This window comes from Vidua macroura, chromosome 5 (assembly GCF_024509145.1).
Source record: "Vidua macroura isolate BioBank_ID:100142 chromosome 5, ASM2450914v1, whole genome shotgun sequence".
Lineage (NCBI taxonomy): Eukaryota > Metazoa > Chordata > Aves > Passeriformes > Viduidae > Vidua > Vidua macroura.
The window spans coordinates 26481463-26501021 of NC_071575.1; the positions used below are offsets into that span (position 1 = coordinate 26481463).

Consider the following 19559-nt stretch of genomic DNA (forward strand, 5'->3'; position numbering starts at 1 on the left):
GTACAGGGGAAATGGGAAAGATTTTAGTAATTATTGTCACTGGTATTTGAGGAAGAGACAGCAAGTAGCTTGGGAATGGAGGAAAGATCAAAATGTTTTCGCTAAACTATCCAGCAAATGAGAAGTAATGGGTAGATTAGTTGTCCGTTCTTTAATATGAAGAACTTCTTCATCTTAGGATGTGAAAGCTCTGGCTACAATTCCTCTTCTGGGCTACACAGTGGATGACACTCCAAAAAGTGCTGACCTCCCCCACAGCTTCAAACTGACCCAGTCTAAGTCTGTGCACAGCTTTGCTGCAGACAATGAGGAACTGAAGCAGAAGTGGCTGAAAGTTATCCATTTAGCTGTCAAAGGTGAGACACCAGAATGTCAAAATGAACTGCAAGTGAATTTAGAAGAGCAGCCTGAATCTTCTAAAAGATCTGAATGCTGAAGCTTAAGAACACATGGCATTTTTAAAAGATTTCAGTTGACATTGTGGTTAACGTTTGTGTTAACCTTTTTTTGCTCAATCAAGGAAAAAAAAAGAAAAAAAAAAACAGAAAAAGAAACTTCTTACTACCATACACATCTTGGCACTTTATGTTTGGGAAAGAATTCTGGTCTTTTTAGGGATCTTTTTCTTATATTTATGTTCTGTCAATAAAAGTGATGTACAGGTCCATTTCAGAGACTTTTTAAAAAAATGTGAATGCTATTAAAAATACTTACTAACTTTACTGTACTACTCGTTTGTTGTAATGCAATTTTTTTTTTTAATCCAGTTGCTCTTCAGTTAACGTTTGCTACTTTCATTAAGAATGCAAATATTTGAAGCTTCCTACTTACATGTTAGGATTTGCAACAGGATAAAAGATATACCTCCACATTGCCAAAATAGATCTGTACTTAAATATACAGGGACAGATTGGTTTAATGTATGTAGTTTATAGATTGATTTCCACAGTTCTGTACATATGTTGTATTCATTTGTATCTTTTTAATTAAAGTAATGCAAATTGCTTTCACAGGTATATTGGCTTTTAAGATTTCAATTTATCAAGGAAACAATCTAATGATTTTCAATGTAGAAATAAATACCTAAAATATGAGAAAACTATATATAATATATGTACAGTATTAAAAATGTACAATACTTGATTATTGCTTTGATTTAATGATACTGGGTTCTTATTAGTGAATAATTTATTTTAAAAAAGCATGTTTTCTATTTGAAATTAAACACAGTCCTAAATTGAAAAATACTGTTCAGTGATTTGTTTTAATAGCTGACATTTAATGATCTTGATATTTTTATGCATCAAAAAATTAGCAGCAATGTAAGTGGCATGCAATGGACAAATGAGTTCCAGTTGTGTTTAAACAAGTAGTCTCTTTTCTTCAGTGTCCTATCACTGTTAGCTTTTAAGAGTGCAGTAGTTTGTTGCTCAAATGCAGTATGTGGTTTGAGAAAAGCAACAGATTCTAGTAACCTTCTAGGAATGTGTATTTTTGCTATTATGGTTATTGGAGCAAAAGAACATTTTGAACTTAAGTTTTTTTATTTTTGTAGAAGATTAGGTATTGTAATGCTTATTTATGACAACAATCTTCAAGGATTCTTGTTTTAAAGTGGAATCTGGTTTATAAAAATTTAGTAAGAAGTCTGAGCTTGCAAATCTGAAATTTTATGAACTAATATTATTTGTTTTCTGCTTCTGCATATAAGGACTCATTGGCTTTACAATATTAAGTTCCTTATGAACTTCCATTCCTATTAGAGTTTTTATACATAGAGGCAAATGACCTCCATTTTTACGGTAATATCCTTCAATGAAATATGGCAAACTCAGAGGTAGTGATTGACTATTAAAATCATTGCTGTCATTCCTTTTTGAAACCCTTTAAGGAAGGAAAATACATAACTTCTACTATCAGCTTGTCATAAGAACATTCAGAAGTCTTACTTAATAAATCTGCAATCTGTATTTTAAATCATGTCAAGCTGAAGAGCTCAGGTTCAATGTTGTTAGCAAATGACAGATTTAAATTTTTGGATTTTTATTATGAGATTGCCAAACAAACTATCCACTAAACTCCTACTCCTGCTTTACTCTTTCTGCAACACTATAGGGAAAAAAAAACCCAACTAATTTTGCAATTAGCAAGGGATTAATATCTGTTTGTAGTGTCAAGCACACATAAGTGTGCAGTGTCCATCATTCCTTCACAAGAATGTCATGTAACTTAATGCTAATGGGATGGATTTTGCTCTCTCCTGCACAGATCCAGGATCTACCATATCCTTTAGATTCCACAACTTTACACCAGTGTTAATAATGATCAGGACACAGTATGGTAGAGTACTAACTCTCCAGCTGACTTGGTGCATGTCTGTTCTGAATTCTCTTCCAGGTGCTCCCTGTGTCCAGATTGTTCTAGAAATAACCCTAGTATTGCTTTTCTCCAATGTGCAAGCTCTTCTGTAATTCTCGTAGAGATTTTAAGTTACTTCTACTGGCAGCTGTGTTTACCTTTAGCAATGGGCAGCTCAAGCCTGTTTTGATTCACATTGGTGAATACCATCAGATTTTTGCCAAGGTAACACAAAGATCTCCCTAGCCAATATGTAATCTTACATATACCTTGGCAAGGGATGGGGGAATATTCAGGTAAGCAAGCAGAACTCTTGGTGGCTATCTTTCCTTCACAGCCATCTCCCAAGAGTGGGTATCTTCTACAAGAGCTTCAAGTGCAATTGTGGGATATGGAGAGTTGTCTTCCCACATCCCAATGTGTAAAAAGAGTTTCCCATGGTCAAGGTGTTGAGTGTAAAGGAAGAAGTTGCTTTAAAGGAGTTCTCAGATAGGAAGGACTGAGCTATAGTGAAAATATGATATGACTGTAGAGTCAATTAGGTTGGAAAACCCCTCTAAGATCACTGAGCCCAACCATTGCCCAGCACTGCCAAGTCCACCACTAAACCATGTCCCTAAGTGCCACATCTACACACCTTTTAAATACCTTCAGGTTTGGCAACTCAACCCTTTCCCAGCCTGTTCCAATGCTTGACCTCTGTGTTGGTGACAAAATATTTTCTAAAATCCAATCTAAAACTCCCCTGGTACAACTTGAGGCCATTTCCTCTTGTGCTATTGCTTGTTTCTTGGGAGAAGAGACCAATCCCCTCCTTACCATCATCTCCTTTCAGGGAGTTGTAGAGAGTGATAAGGTCCCTCCTGAGCCTTCTTTTCTCGAGGCTGAACACCCCCAGCTCCCTTAGCCACCTCTCACAGGACTTGTGCTCCAGACCCTTCACCAGCTCTGTTGCCTCTCTCTGTGCCCACTCCAGCACTTCTATGTCCTTGTTATCCTGTCTTTCATGTCCCAGAACTGGACATGGCATTTGAGGCACAGCCTCGCCTGTGCCAAGTACAGGGGACAATCCCTGCCCTGGTCCTGCTGGTACAGGCCAGGACACCCTTGGCCTTCTTGCCCACCTGGGCACATGCTGGGTCTTGTTCAGCTGCTGCCAAACCAGCACCCCCAGGTCCTTTTCCACCAGGCAGCTTTCCAGCCTTTCTTCTCCAAGCCTGTAGTGCTTCAGGGGTTGTTGTGACCCAGGTGCAGGACCCAGCGCTTGGCCTTGTTGAACCTCTTAGAGCTGGCTTGACCCATTGATCCAGCCTGTCTGGATCTCACTGCAGAGCCTTCCTGCCCTCCAGCAGGTCGGCATCTTACCCAGCTTGGTGCTGTACATTCTGGAGTACATTCTGTTTCCTCCTGTAAATCTCATTCTAAGCCATGTAGGAAGCCCCATTCCAGCTGAGTGATTAGAAGCAGCAGTTTCTGTGCTGCGTGGTTGTTATAGTGGTATTGAGCAGTTGGAGCTACTTGAATGGCAGCATCTCCCAGATGAAGCCTTGCACTTGAAGCAGTTTGAAATGAAGCTAGCACTGGGAGTTGTTGGCTTGGATGGTAGCCTCACATTTGCTCTCAGCCATTAAGTTTTATATAGCACAGGATATTTTATTTACCCTAGTGAAACCTGTTTCATGCTCTCATAATCAATTGCTTGGTCAGAATTGTTCCCTTCTGAGTCAGAATGCCTTGGCACTCAAATACATGGTTCTGTGTGTATTTTATGGGAAAAGTATGTATTACCAATATTAAAGGACATGAGAAGATAGAGAAATTGCTTCTAAATTGAACCACCCTGTTGTCTTCATTCTCTACAGACAAGCCCTCCTAACAGCATCCCAAACTTTAATTTTAAATTGTAAATTATGACTGCAGAGGAACAAATACAAAGTTGTAGCTGCTGTGGCTTAAGAACTATGACAAAAGCAGTGAAATTAAAACCATCATTCTAACAAGATAGAAGCTGTTCCCATTTGAAATAAATTCTTAAATTCTTCAAGGAAAAGAAAAAATGCATTAAATTTGAGAGCATAAAGCTCTATGTGCAAGGAATAAACTGTAACTAAGCACTCATTCATAATGCATTAATGCATGTGAATGGTTCTTCTGAATTATTTAAGTTTTGCAACTCTTGTGTTCAAGTAATGCTTGTTTCTCACTTTAAAAGTGATCACTATTCTGTGCGATTTAAAGCAGATCAGAAGTTATTTTAGTGGTTTTATCTGTGTTCAACCAGAACAAGACTTAAATTTATTATTAGTATTTTTGGATCATAGCCATATATTTTTTGAAATTACTTAATTTTTCCCCCTACTATGGGAAAATAGTGTGTCATGATATCTGCATGTCTGCACCATTCCTCCAGACCCTCTAAAAATTCTTTTTTGGTATCAGGTACTCCTGCTTCGTTGAAGAGCTGCTATAAAACCTGTATTATGTAGTATTTTCAATTCCCTTTATGCCGAGTAGTTTTGTTTATTTCAAAGTGTATTTAACTTATATGTGCAAAATAGATATTGAGAGTACAAAACATTCTATTTGGAGTAGAATATTAAACCACTTTAATTGCATGTATATATAGTAGCACCTTTTTATGCAAAACCATCTCAAAGTGCTTTATAAATCCCCTCAAAAATTCTAACTGTCTTTCATAAAAAAGAAGATTTTTATTGCTCATGTTTTTAAGTTATGGATGAAGGCAAGGCACTGATTAAATGTAGAGTAAATACACTACCACCTAAGTAAAATTTAGATGAGATTAAAGAAATATGCTCCACAGACTTCCAAGTGGAATCAGAAGGAAAAAGAATACATATATTAAAACAAGTGGGAAAGATGTGGAAACACTTGACAGGTTGTTTGGGTTCCTCACCACATAGCTAGTATAAAAAATCATCAGCTTTTCATTTCAAGGAAAGATTAAATAAAATTAAGAGAGGGTAGTTATTTCTTATACTGAAGGAAAGTCTTTCTGGAAAGAAATAAGCATACCATGTAGAAATAATCCTAAGCAATAACAAAAGGTCTTTCTCCATATAGCTGGTATAAACTAGCATGGGCCTGCTGGAGCTATTATACCTTCAGTGATTTAAATTCACAAAGAATCTGCCTTACATTACATAAGGACACTTATGGAAGATGAATCTTCCACCAGTTAGGGAGCTGCTGAGATACCAGGTCTCACTTGGACTCACAGAGCTCAGATGGAGGTAATGGATGTAGGGGTGAATGTAAACAACTAGAAATATATATCCAGAAGTAAATGACTGGAGAGAAGTAATTTTGTGGCAGAACTGACTACCTTTAAGGTAAATCCATTGGTGAAATGGGCATCATTCTTAGTCTCTGTGGTGTACTGTTATTTGAAATCTGAAATTAAATACATGGGGTAAATGTTTTTTGCTCTAGTCCGTGACCCTGTTGGTGTGAGGAATTTATCTAGCTGGTTCTGACCCATGGGACTGTAGTATGTTCCTCAGATAGGAGTTTTAATCTGCTAGACAGATTGTTTCCTAAATCCTTTTCCGTTATCAGATAATAACATTAATTTAATGATTATATATGTGTGTGTATATACACATATACATATGTATGTGTGTATATGTATATATGTGTATTTATATATTTGAGACTACTATTCATATTACTTGTTTTCAAGCAGTATTTTACAATCAAAAAAAATACACTGTGCTGCATTCAAAATAGAATGTATAATGAGCGTGTTGAGTATGCTTTCCAGAAAAAGATGGAGGTAGATCTGCTGCTGTGGCATGTTTACTATTTCAGCCTATAAAAACAAACACAGAAACCCCCACAAACACGCTAATTCCAGTGAGGATTTCAATCAGCTTCCTTTGAAACCCTGTGATTAAATTTCTTCCCAGAATAAACTATGGCATTTTGTTTCACCTCTTCCTCTTCTTAGCACAAGTGAATGTAGGATGTGTTTTTTTCTCAAAATCCTCAAGCAGATTTCTTTGAATAAAACATGTTTTCAGCCACTACATAACACAAACCTACTTCTGTTTATAGAGAGTAGAGTCATTAAGACTCTAGAGTCGTAGTGTCATTAAGTATTAATGGTGGAAACATTCAGAAAAGAGGGAATTATATCAAAGCATTTTTGCATCTATGTGCCCTGGTATTTTTAAGTCAAATTTGTTGCATGTAGAGAACAGTTTGCAATAGAAATATTATTTTTTCTATCAGTGTATTTTCTATTCTCCAGTCCTTAAGGCAAATTAATACAGTAATTTTAGTGGGAGCTGTACCAGCTGTAATGTTTGACATCAGAATTACAGGCTATACATGTTAATTTCCCTCTATTATGGAAGATTTTCTGATTTTAATTGCAAAAAGATTTCTTAAAAAAATAATAATTGGAAGAATTGTAAATTTGTTTTGGTTTTGCAATAAAGTGAATAATATTTAAAAGGTGAAATACGAATGCCATTGTAAGTTGTGCAAATGTAAGTCATCATTTTTATGATTAAGAAATATATGAATGTAAAGAAGTTTAAGATATTGTACATACTTTCTGTAATATATGTATATTTGATCCTAAGGTGGGTGGAGAATTGTAAAAATTAAGCACTTTAATTCATGTTGAGTACTTAAAAAGAACAGAAATTTGTATCCTGTAAAATAAAAGCATCATTAAATAAGTATTGCTGTTTGACTCTTTTTTTTTTGTCCACCTACCCATTTTGCTGATAAAATCTTTAAGCTGTATTTCTTGTTTTGTGTGATGGTGAGGACCAGTTTTGGAACACTGGTATCTAATTTGCTGAAGTGCTGGTTACTCACAAGTGCTGCTAAGTTGGTGAAAGATGTATTCTGAGTTTATAAAGGGTGTATTTAATGCTATGGCATCCTAGGTGGGAAAGATATACAACATCTGCACAGTTTAGTTCAAATTTCTGTAATGGCAATGTGTCCACATTTCTGTAATGGCAATGTGACCAGGACGTTATAAGAGTGCTTTATGGACTTCTGTACCACCATCCCCATAGAAAAGTGCAAAAATAAAGGAAATTGTTCAGCAGAGCCCCAAATCTTTCTTAGTATTACTCAATACTAAATGATCAGCATGATCTCATGCACTGAACTAAAGTGGTGCTGCAAAGCAAATATGATCAGGCAATTAGCTGGATCTGTCCTTTAACAGACCAAAACTGGTTGCAGTTGCCTCTGATTTCCATTGTCTGCACATATTAAACCCATTTTGATTGTATCTGATTTATTCTTGGTATTCTTCTGCAGGTGGCCACAGTGTTGCAGAAAACACAGAAACACAAAACAGAGGAAAAGTTACTGTAGTACTTGGTAGTTGCTGATTGGAAAGAATTGCATACAATAATTTTTGTTTCATTTCTACATCTTCTTCTCTTTGCACACACCGTAAATAAATCAGTATTTGAAATAAGCATTGATTAACCACAGCAACTAATGCTTCCCTTTCTGTTTATCTAACTTACTGATTTTTCTGATTTTTTTTTTTTTGTACTGTGGTTAACTCTGTTCCAAACCTCATTTTCCCCATTAAGCACAATGCAATGCCTTCTGCATGGAGACAAAAATAACAGCATTTACCCTTAAAATGTGCTTTAATAAGAGAACACAATTATAAAACTCAAACTACAGGAAATGGGGCCACAGGTCCTACTTAATTCTTTTAAATCAGCAGGGTTAATAAGCACTTGATATTTCTAAGTGGCAGCAAATTGTCCAGAGCCCATCAAGTTGGTGAGGAAGTGGTAGGCGTTGCCTCCTCTGGCTTTCCCGAAGAGCCTGACTAACACTGCCTCATTACCACAGAATTGTTCTTGGCATTGCATGAACTTCCTGACATGAGAGAAGTGGCAGACCAGCCACTTCTGTTTGGCAAACACAGTATTTGGAGCTGGTTTGCTCTAAATAAATTGCTCTGGAGGGTCCTGTGGTGTTTCTAATGGACAAGCAGAGGGATCCTTATGATCGTGACCATTTTGCTTGGGAGCTGCTCACTCCCTGCCTTCTTGGCCCTGTGCACCAGGCAGCCATGGCAATATTTAGCCTCACCAGACTCAGTTCTTGTGTTTGGTTCCTTGAGGAACACCATGTCTGTGCTGCATGGTGCTGCTTCTGTCTCAAAAGCACAAAGCACTTGTGTCATGATGCTGCCTGCCCCAGAGTTGGCATGGCCTCCAACCATCAGGATCTTACTAAGAAATTCATTAATACTTTCAACTTCCAAATCTGAATATTTTTTTTGTTTGCTAAATGAAGGAAATTACTGCTGTCAGAAGCATTTCCTTATGGAACAGATCCTTAACTGGGAATCTAGGGTAAGATGAATTTCCAGATCCTAAAACATAGTCATACTAATTTTACTGAATACTACCTTATTTAACTGACAGATTCCAGAGGTTTCTGGATCTGATTTATGCATTTGTAACATCAAAATAACACATGCAAAATGACACATTAAAAGAACGTGCCTCAAGAAATGGAGATTGTCTTAGGAGCAGAATCTGGGAGTACTCTTTCTTTGGCCTCTAGTTGCCTCATGTTCTCTTCTGCCCCTTCCTACTCCTGTCTGGGAGCCAGGCAGTCACAGCACCCTTGTATGGAGAATATGGAAATGAACTTTCTCTTGGGTTCACTGGACACTGAACTTGTACCTTGATTCTGTGATGGCTGGAGGTTTGTGCTCTCTTTTGAACGTTTAAATGTCGTATGCCTGACTCACTTTTCCAAACTCTAGGTAAGGGAAAATTCCTGCTTTGGGGAAATGGGTTTTAGACTCTGTCTGCTACTGAATAGGGGATCCTTCTCTCAGTGTGAAATTAAATTAATGACCCTGTGATGGAAGAAGATAGGATTTCATTGTACTTCTGTTTTGATGTACTGCCTGGCATGTAGAACTACCCGCCTTACCTGTTTTGTCTTACTTGAGTATTTCTTGAGAAGTAAGTCCAAATCTTACAGCCTGAGGTTCTGGGACACAGCATTTGCAAAAGGCCTGCCACCTTATCTATGTTGTATTTAGGAAGTTGATCTCAGACTAGCACTAAGTTGGCCCTATGAACTGGATGCCCTTTAGTTGCTGAAGTGCATCCTACAGCTGTGTTTCACATGGAAAGACCTGCATCCCTATGCCTCAAGACCAAAGCAAAGCATGGCAGGTGAGACATGAAGTGTCTGCTATCATTACTCTTATGGACAGGCTGTGATGTTGTAAATCACAAATGCTCAATTGTTACATTGCCAACTTAAAATTGTGCCAATCCTAAGCAGCATGCACAAGAAAATGTGTATCATAAAAATAAAAAACGCTCCTCTTGGCATACTATTTTACCTTAAAAAGACTACAGGAGATGATCTTATTTAACTAGTAGATCCAGAAGATACAAGCTCAATTCCTCCTGAACACCAGCAAGTTTTGGTTAGGCTAAGGTTTGGCTGGGATAAGATTTTTTCTTTTCTGATATGTTGCTTCACTTGAATGCTATGTGTGCATTTTGTTTAGCAATTAAAGTTACTCACTTGATAGTAGACAGGAGGTTATTGCCTTTATTCCCAAAACCTCAATCCTTTAACATAAAGAGTCTCCACCTGAAAACTGACCTGCAAACCATTGGGTGCTGAAAATATTTTACTGAAGCAACTGTTTCAGTATTGTGTTTGTTATTTCAAGTGACCACCCCAGTTGCAGCAAGGAGGGAGCACTGCTGTACAGGAATCCACAAGCATACAGAGATTACTTTCATCTCCAACCTAAGTTTTTATCTCTATTCGCCCCGTGAGAAAAGCTGATGTCTTCCAACTACCAAAGTGCTTGAGCTTTGTTACTGATTTATGAGGTTCAACTGCTGTGCTTGCCTTGTGGCTCTTGACCTCTGTTCTCCCCTCCCTCAATTTGAAACCTGCTTTAAGTTTCACAAGCAAGTTTTACCAGAAGTTATCTGACACCCCAAATAGCCAGAGGAATTTCATAAATAATTTCCCAGTGTTCAGATTAAGAAAATGAAAGGAACTCTCTGGTTTTTAGTTCATGTTGTCCAGCAAAGTTGCATCCCTGCCCTGGGATAAGTTTGTTTTGTCAGAGACTGGATGTCAGCACAGGTAACATGTTCCCCACACTCAGGAATTCCTATCAGCACTATGATTTCTTACAGCCAGCTGAAGCACGTAGGAGAGCTTGCTTTGCCAACTCAGCAGAATTCCTGAAATATGGATTTCTCACTCTGACTTCTGTTGCTTCTGGAAAAGAAAAAAAAGAGCAAGACTTAGAATCTCTCAGCCTGGGAAATCAGTGTAGAGTGGCCTAACAAAGGGTCATTCTGTCAAGGGATTTCAGGAATTTATTTATCTCATCTTCTAATGGTGCCTGGTGTAAGAAAACTGTCACAGTTACATCTGTGACAAGGTTGCTCTGGAGAATACAGAAACACCATTCAATTTGACTTCACATAAAATCTGATCTCTGCCAGACCCATTTAATTGCTGTACTGCATGGTTCCAAAAGGTGATATTAGTAAGGAATAATTTATAGAAGTATTTTGCTAATGGTGTTTTTGCAGCATAAAGCAGTATGAATGTATGAGGCACAAATGCTGCATTACATACTTGATATATTTCAGTAATAATTCTCTAGACAAAAAAGGATGTCAGGAAAAATGCTTTGCTGAGGTGCTAGTTTGTGGTTTCCTTGTCTGGCATAAATGAACTAAATGGCAAGTGACTTGTCATTACTGTCAGTATGCCAATAAAAAAGACTCAGCTGTCTAAGAAAAATGGAAGCAAAAGATGATACACAACTAAAAAGAAATTCATATCATGGAGAAGAAAGTCTGGAAATGTTCTCCTATGTCAAACATAAAGCCAAGGAAGCTTATATGGAAATTAGAAGATGATAAATACAAAACTCATATCAAATTGAATTTTTGCATTATATATAATTAGATAATGAAATTTACCACCAGAGGTTGTCATTGGAGCCAAGAATTTAGTGTGATGGGGCAAAACCCTATTATACGTTAAATAAAGCAATCTAGTTTGCAGTAATGTGGAAGAAATATTGAACTGTCTACTTCAGATCTTACAGCAATATCAAAATAATTTAACATACTGTTTTGGAATGATCTTATTACTGCATTTTTATATTTTCCCCAGAGGGCTGATGCTGGAAGGTCTTAGATGAGATCCTGAAGTAGATTGATATCAGGTCACATTTGGTGTGGCAGTTCCTGTGTCCTCATGTCAATTAACTTCAATAACCAGTCTGACTACTATTTTCTTTATCAGATTTTTCAGTTTCTTGCTCAGTTAAATGTAAGTCAGCCATGGAAATTTAGAGTTAAAGCTACAGACAACCATTGCTTGTTAAAATATTTATTGCTTTGGCACAGTCCTCAACAAGACTGAGGTAACTGTTGGTGCAGGCCATGAAACTTCATAGCAGAGGTATTTCTGGCTCTCACTTTTTAGTCAGAAATGTAAAATGTGTTAAATATGTTTAATGTAGCATTCTGATGCTTCTTAGCTTTTTATCTTCTTTCGTACTTCCTTCTTGCATTTCTTCCTTAATTCACTTCCTCCATCTCCACTGTGCTTCTCCATTGGTGCATCCAGCCCTTGTTAGGCCGTTCAACATCTCTGTTGGGCATGCTGGCTTGTCTCAGCTTGGTTCAGCAACTGATATTTCCTCTGTATGCTCCTTGAAATATTACACTGATAAAATTCTAAGAATAGCCGTAGTGGGACAGGCTAACAGGCGAGCACACGCAGTGCTTCTGCATGCTCCTCTCCCAGCTCCTAAACACTGCCAGCTCAGAAACAGCCCCAGCTAGATTTGATCCCTACAGGGCTGTTTCTATGCATGCAATGCATTTCTCCTTCTTCAACTAATCCATGCAACATCTGAACCAATTTAAAGTTTTACTGTCTACAGCATCCTTTGGCAAGGAGCTCAAAAAGTCACTAAAGCTCCTGCAAGGGGTTACTGTCTTTGTCTTGTTCTGAGCTGGCTCTTACGTTCATTAGATGTTCCCAAAATGTCTCTATTGGAAGGGAGAGTAAAGAAACCTGATCCTCTTTCACCCATTCCAGGTTGCTAATGATTACACAGACCTCTGGTCCTTGCTACCCTGTGCCATTTCTTTCATAGAGTGAAGGCTCCTGGCTTTCTTAGTTGGTCTTGATATAGAAGCTGTTCCACTCCTTTCATCATCCTTGTTGTCCCTCTCTGACCCTCTTCCAGTTTTACATTCTTTCTGAGATGCCCCACTTCTGGTCTAAATTAAGACATAAAGACAGGTTTCACTTTGTCCATTTCATAGGGATGTCCATGAAATCATATGGCAAAATAAAAGTGGGTAGGAGAAAAGAGATTTGCATAGGGAAATAAGCTGGTGTTAACCACTTCATTGGGAGCCAGCAGCTTCTTGTCCTGTGCAACTGGGATGCTCCCTTCCCTTCCCTTCCCTTCCCTTCCCTTCCCTTCCCTTCCCTTCCCTTCCCTTCCCTTCCCTTCCCTTCCCTTCCCTTCCCTTCCCTTCCCTTCCCTTCCCTTCCCTTCCCTTCCCTTCCCTTCCCTTCCCTTCCCTTCCCTTCCCTTCCCTTCCCTTCCCTTCCCTTCCCTTCCCTTCCCTTCCCTTCCCTTCCCTTCCCTTCCCTTCCCTTCCCTTCCCTTCCCTTCCCTTCCTTTTTTTTCTTCTTTTCTTTTCCTTTCCTTCCTTCTTTTCCTTCCAGAGACTCAAGGAAGGAGAGGAGATCAGCCTTGACAGGGAACAGCAAACCTTTTAAAAAGATTATTTGCTGTGTCAGGAAAACACTTCCTTTTGCCCTGGAAGCTGGAGAGGTGGATGCCAAATGACTTTTTGGTGTTAATGATCTCTGGGAGCCATCGGCTGCAGGATGCTGAGAGCTAATGGGTGAAATCACTGGATAATGTTTGTATGACAGGAAGCCCTCACCAGTCATTCAGGACCTTCTTCCCAAAATTTTACACACATTAACTGCTTCTCTCTGTGCTGAATATACTGAATTTTGGAGTGTTTCAATTTGCTTAGCCATCTTTATGCTTTTAGCACAAAATATTATCCCTCTGACAAACAGTGTGAAATTGCTTGGCCAAGAATGAGAAACTTTGTTGAAAATATATACAGATAAGAACACATATCCTTGTTCTTTCCATTGACATTTGAGTGTTTCAAGATGTGAAGACTGGAAAAGACTAATTTGTATAGAACAAGAATAAGAATTCTAATGCCATCCAAAACTTGAAACTTTCAGAAGCCTTTTTACTCCATTGCTTACAAGAAAGAACAAAGTCCATATTAACTCAGTGCTAGCATATTCATAATTTATCTTTCAGAAAATGCACTCAAAGGAAAGACATTTGAAGATGAGACAGTTTATTTGTTGTGATCTCACATCACAAGTCATCCTCTGGTTTCATTCTATCTCTTTTTATAACACAGCTGAATATTAGATCTCACACAGCTCCCCACTTCCTAAGACACCTCAACCTAACCTGTAATTACACATTTAAGAATTTTAGATTATTATCCAAGAGCCTCACAGCAAAACAAAAATCATCCACAGGAAAGCAAACAGAATAAATATAGCTGTACCACGTATGTCCATTGAAATTCTCACTATGTGAACAGAAATGGAAGAATATTCCTTTCACTGTGCACTTTGGAGGAGCAGATCTCCAGTTCTGTTCTCCCCCAGAAATGACCTCCATTATTCCTCTTCCCTGCCCCAGCAGCTTCATTTTCCTGCTCTGCTGGCTTTGTGACAGCAGATGCTGCCAAGCTCTGGCACTTTGCCACTCAGCACCTTTCCTCGCTGATACCTCTGGGCGGAACAAGGCCAGCCTGCCCTACAGAGGATCCCTGTGGCACCTTCTGGAGAGGGCCTGGAGAGGTCAATGGAGCTGGGCAAGGCTCTGGAGCACAAGTCCTGTGAGGAGCAGCTGAGGGAACTGGGGGTGTTCAGCCTGGATGTGAAAAATGCGTATTAAATGATTAGCTCTTCACAAATATTAAGTTGAATACTATATGTGTTATGTTGGAAAGTTATTTTGTAGTACTGTATTAATCCTTTTTAAGTAGTGTGGTAGAGATAGTTTTAGGTTATAACATAATGTTACAATAGAAAGTGTGCGATGTAAGATTTTTTTTTTTAACTAGCTCAAGAAAGGGATGAGATAATCAAGAAATTCTTCACACTGAGATAACAGCAACAAGTCACCTAAGAAGACACTGCCTCCTTATCGGAAAAGACAAACATCCTTCCACCTTCTCTCCATCTTTATGGGGCCACCAGGATTAAGGGGAAGAAGTTGACGATGACCAGAAAACACCCTTTGTTTGAAAATAATTTATGCATCATGTATTAGATATATGAATATGCAACAGGCTACTGCTTTTAAGGGTTAATCCTTTGTTTGCTAGCCATGCTTTCAAGAGGAAAGCATCTGAACGTTCATAATACTTTGCTTTTTATTGTCCTTTATTGTCCTCTGTCTAAATTCTTATTACTCTGTTGTTATAACCATTTGATTACTACTAAACTTTTAAAATTTTAAAACAAGTGATTGGCGTTTTTCACACTGGAGAAGAGAAGGCTCGGGGGGACCTCATCGCTCTCTACAGCTCTTGAAAGGAGGCTGCAGCCACCTGGGGACTCCGGCTCGTTTCCCCGGTGTCAGCGACTGGACAAGAGCACATTGTCTTAAACTGTGCCGGGGGAGGTTCAAGTTGGGCATTAGGAAGAATTTCTTCACAGAAGGAGTGATTGGGCATTGGAATGGGCTGCCCAGGGAGGTGCTGGAGTCACCATCTCTGGAGGTGTTTAAGGAAGGACTGGAAGTGGCACTCAGCGCCTGGTCCAGTTGACATGCGGCTGTTCAATCACAGGCTGGACCCAAGTATCCCAGAGGCCTTTTCCAGCCTCACTGATTCTGTGTAATAGAACCTGGCAATGACATGTGATACAAGACCACAGCGACCCCGCTGCGCCCCTCGAACGCCGGCGACCGCGGCGCTGTCCGAGCAGGGCGCGGCCCGGAAAGCCCCGCAGCCCCCAAGGCCTACAACTCCCATGGTGCCCGGCGGCGGCGCCGGTGCGCGCGGCGGGCACGCAGAGGCTGCCGGGGGCCGGGCCGTGCGCGGGGGCCGGCGCCGATGGCGGCAGGCGCAGGGGGCGGCTGAGGGAGCCGCCGGTGCCCGTCGCGTCCGTCGCGTCCGTCGACCGCCGACGCCTCGCCTGCCCCGTCCCGTCCCTTCGCCCGCCGCTATGGAAGCGCTGATCCCCGTCATCAACAAGCTGCAGGACGTGTTCAACACGGTGGGGGCCGACATCATCCAGCTGCCGCAGATCGTGGTGGTGGGCACGCAGGTGAGGCGGGCCGCGCCGGACCGGGGGCGCGGGCGTTCACCGCCCCGAGGGCAAGGTCGGGGTGTCCATCGCGCTTCCGCCGCTGCAGAGTCGCGGCTGCCTCCGCCAAGGGCACGGGGGGACGCGGCAGGCGAGGGCGGGCGGGGCGCCCTCGGTGCCCGCGTTCCCCCCGCACGCCCTCGGCGGCTCCGCTGCCTCAGCCCCGGCTGCGCCGGCAGCGCCTCGTGCGCCGCCCACCCGCCCTTGGGCGCCTCTCCGGAGCGGTTCGAGCGGCCCAGGAGCTCTGCAGGGCTGCGGGAGGGCCGGTGCCCCAGTATCCCGTGGCTCCGGCCCGCACAGCGGGGGTGCGGGCGGCGTCAGGGGACCCGGGGAGCGGCAGCCGCCCCGGTGCCGTCAGCGTGACCGCCATCGCTACTCGGCCGTGGCCTCCCTTCTTCGACAGCGGCCGTGCAGCGAGGGCCGAACTGAAGGGATGTGGTAGCGGGACGGCATCTTGCGGGCGTGGATGATTGTCCTTTCCCCCGAGTTCTTGTGCCGTTTGGACTCTTTGTCTTAGGGGGTGATGGGGAGTGAAGGTGAGAGGCGAGGCCAGCGACTGTTGGCTGCAACAGTTGCAACACGTGCGTGTGAACCTGGTCGTGCTCCTGGGCTCGAAGATAGCTCAGACCCTCTCCTATCTCTTCAAATGGGATGCTGCTTTTCAGCAGAACTTTTGGCAGCTGAACATGCCTGACCAGAACTGCAGCAGTCACAAGGGAGTAGAAGATGAAGCAAAGACGTGAAGCTAATGGATCTCTCGTTTTGTTTCTGTGATGTTTAAATATGTATTGAATGTGCTGTGCTTCTTGACAGTAGCTTGCTCACGGAAGACTTCAATACCAAGAACTCTGTACTCAGGATTTTAATTGATAGCTTAAAACACCAGCTGTATGTGTAAATGCAATGGCATTTTTCTATCTAAGATTAAAAAAGTACTTTTTCCAGTTTCACTGTATGAAGTGGCATTTTTTAAAAATACTTTTAAACAGCTCTGTCCTACTTTTCCTAGGTGTAAATACTTTCCATAAGTAAATACTGAGAGTTAAAACAGTATTGACATGTGTTTGCCTTCAGTAGTCTCCCCATCAATATCTATTCAGTGATATTTATGAACCCCCATGAATTAGCATGAAATTTCCTATCATGCCAAAACAAAGTCCCCTATGGACTCCAGAAAAATCTATAGCAAAGCATCTAGCAAGCTGTATCTTGGGGTTTTTTGTTTTAGTCAGGGTTGTTGGAAGAAAAAATTGTCTTTACTGACATAGTAATTCTGTAGATGCTTATTTTATGCAATTAGTTTTAGTTTAAATAAAATATTATTAATCTGTTTATTTGGAGTTAGTTTATTGGAGACCGGATTTCTAGAGATGTGTCAGATATGGCATTAGAGCTGATAGTTTTGCTGCTGGTAGCTTTCTTCCTTTTATTGAACATGTGCCATTTAGACAGTCATGTTTCTTTGTGAAGTGCTGTGTGGCCTTTAAGTTTGTTCACACAGTTGTTCTGTCTGTAGCCCACTGGCATATGCTGTCTTTGAATAATATTCACAATAAATAGTCTTGAATTTTTCACCTCCATTTTTCTTGTAATCCTCTGTTAATTGAGTTATGCTTTTTTGCTTCCAATTTGCCACTTGCTTTTTTTAAATGACCTTTTTACATACTCAGCAAGGAGAGGGAAAATGCTTTTTGAAGTAGTTTTCTGTTTATTTTTCTCTCTCTTCTCTAACCTTTTCGTTTTTTATGCTTATGTCTTTCTCTGCTTCTCATTCTGTGCATTGAGTTAATTCTTTCTTTTCTAGAGTGTGTAGAAGCTGTTTATAAGCCTTAATTCAGCTGTGAATATTTTCTGTTTCCCATGTTCTCTTTCCCCCACTTCTGTTGTTTTGGGATTCATTTCCTACCTCCCTTGTGCCCTGAGCAATTGAAATGCTTTAATTTTTCCTCTTTCTAGATACATTTTCGTGCTAATTGCAAATTGTTTCTCAGTAAATTTTGCACATCTAGATGGCCTCTTGCACTTGTAGTGGTTTTCCTGCCACTCAGTCATATGAGAATTCCTTCTCATTCTCCGTATAAATATTGTGTAAGTTATTTCTATATCCTAGTACAGAGTCGTTTAAGAAAACTGGGGACTGTGCTGAACTCAGAGGACACCTTCAGACTGCCAATTTTTCTTCACTGTTTCAGGGTTCTTCTGCAATTTCCAGATAGGTGTTCTATTTTTTTCCCCAAATCAGTGTTCCATTTCTATTTTTGGAACTGTATGACTAAAGTGCAAAAAAAAAAAAAGTGTCCAGATTAGGAATATGATATAAAAATATTAGTTAAGTAATGTTGTAGTACTCAGTATTCTGGTTTATACAAATACTTTGTGCTCTATATTTTAAGGGGTAACAGGGTGGTATTGAAGTGCCTCAACTAAACACATTAGAACTACAGTAAAGGAGACAAGGGGAAGAAAAGTAATTTGGTTAACAATGGCCTTTTGTGTGGATAAGTGGTATCACAAAAATTAAATTCCTACACTACCAAAGTGGTCATAAGATTTAGAATAAATTTAAGAAAACCAGCTAGACAACAAAATATCTGCCTAGAAGTAGGTAAAAATGAATTGTCTTTATTTATTTTTTGTGCCATTAATTCTTTGAATATGTTTGGGATTTTTAGTAGTCATCAGCCTAGTTTTACACAAACTTTAGTGTCAGCTTTGTAGCAAAATTCTTCTTATACTGACATTATAAAATCACCTTGTGGCCTTTATTTGCACTTGTAGTGTTAATTGAAGTAGAGACATTGTAGTGAAATTGATGTAGCAATTGTTGGAATTGTCAAGTCAGATTTTGGAGTGGCCTTTTATGTGTACATTTATGGAGTTCTTTTGCTCAGTCTTCTGCCAATGCCATTTTGAGACTTTAAATGGGGAGGTGTAGTTCTGCTGGATGTTGCCCTGGGATTGGCTCACAGATGAGTGTTACATTTATTCCTTTTTTTTTTCCTGTTTTGGGTAAGTATGTTTGATGCTAACGCTAAACCACTTTTTATTGCAAGGTGGAAGGTTTCTTGATCTGAGGTCACAGCCTGAGCATGTGGACATGTATAAATTTATGTTCTGGTAAGATAAATAGTTGGAAGAATGCTGATTTGGCTGTTAAGAAGTTGTCAGCAATGGGGAGGTAATGTACAGTCCTGGCTAGTGGGATAAGGAAATGAATGCAGCAGCTGCTATCAAAGCATCCTGAGAGAGACTGGCACCTTGGTCTGGAACTTCAGGTGCTCTGCAGAGCTTCTGTGACTTTCCCTGGCAGGGGAACAGAAATTCAAGCCACTTAGCTCATTCGGTGTAGCCTACATTGTGTTGGCAAAAAGCCAGTTTGAGGTGAAGGAAACTCCAGTTTGTACCAAGCAACAAGGAAAACCCCATGCCAAGCACAGCCATATCTTCCTCCCTCCTCTCTTGCTGAGTTGTTGGTTTGATTTTTGTGTGGTTTTGTTTGTTTGGTTTGATTTTTTTGTTGTTGTTTTGTCCAAGGATCTTAGTGGCAATTCAAGCAGATGCAAAAACCCATTTGTATCTACATTTGAATAGAAGATGTAACCAGAGCATTGCTTCCATGCTTGCTGGGGACAGTTTGTTTTTTCTCCCAAATGTTTTGCAAACTTCCTGATTTCCTTTGGCTTTTTTTTTTCTTTGTTTTCATATCTGACATTTACAGTCTCTGG

The 19559-nt window shown here is 40.2% G+C and overlaps 2 protein-coding genes across 5 annotated transcripts in view; both read left to right on the forward strand.

Annotated features, from left to right (window-relative positions):
* The window catches only part of FGD4 (FYVE, RhoGEF and PH domain containing 4), a 61679-nt gene extending 60663 nt beyond the window's left edge, over positions 1-1016 (forward strand). Inside the window, exon 17 of the mRNA XM_053978842.1 lies at positions 179-1016. Coding sequence (XP_053834817.1) covers positions 179-436 — 258 coding nt within the window. The 3' untranslated portion in view covers positions 437-1016. The remainder of the gene's footprint in view (positions 1-178) is intronic.
* A 14555-nt stretch (positions 1017-15571) lies between these two features.
* Positions 15572-19559, forward strand: part of DNM1L (dynamin 1 like) — a 35850-nt gene continuing 31862 nt past the window's right edge. For all 4 annotated transcript variants that reach the window (XM_053977108.1, XM_053977110.1, XM_053977109.1 and 1 more), the window contains exon 1: positions 15572-15795. In XM_053977108.1, coding sequence (XP_053833083.1) covers positions 15694-15795 — 102 coding nt within the window. In that variant the 5' untranslated portion in view covers positions 15572-15693. The remainder of the gene's footprint in view (positions 15796-19559) is intronic.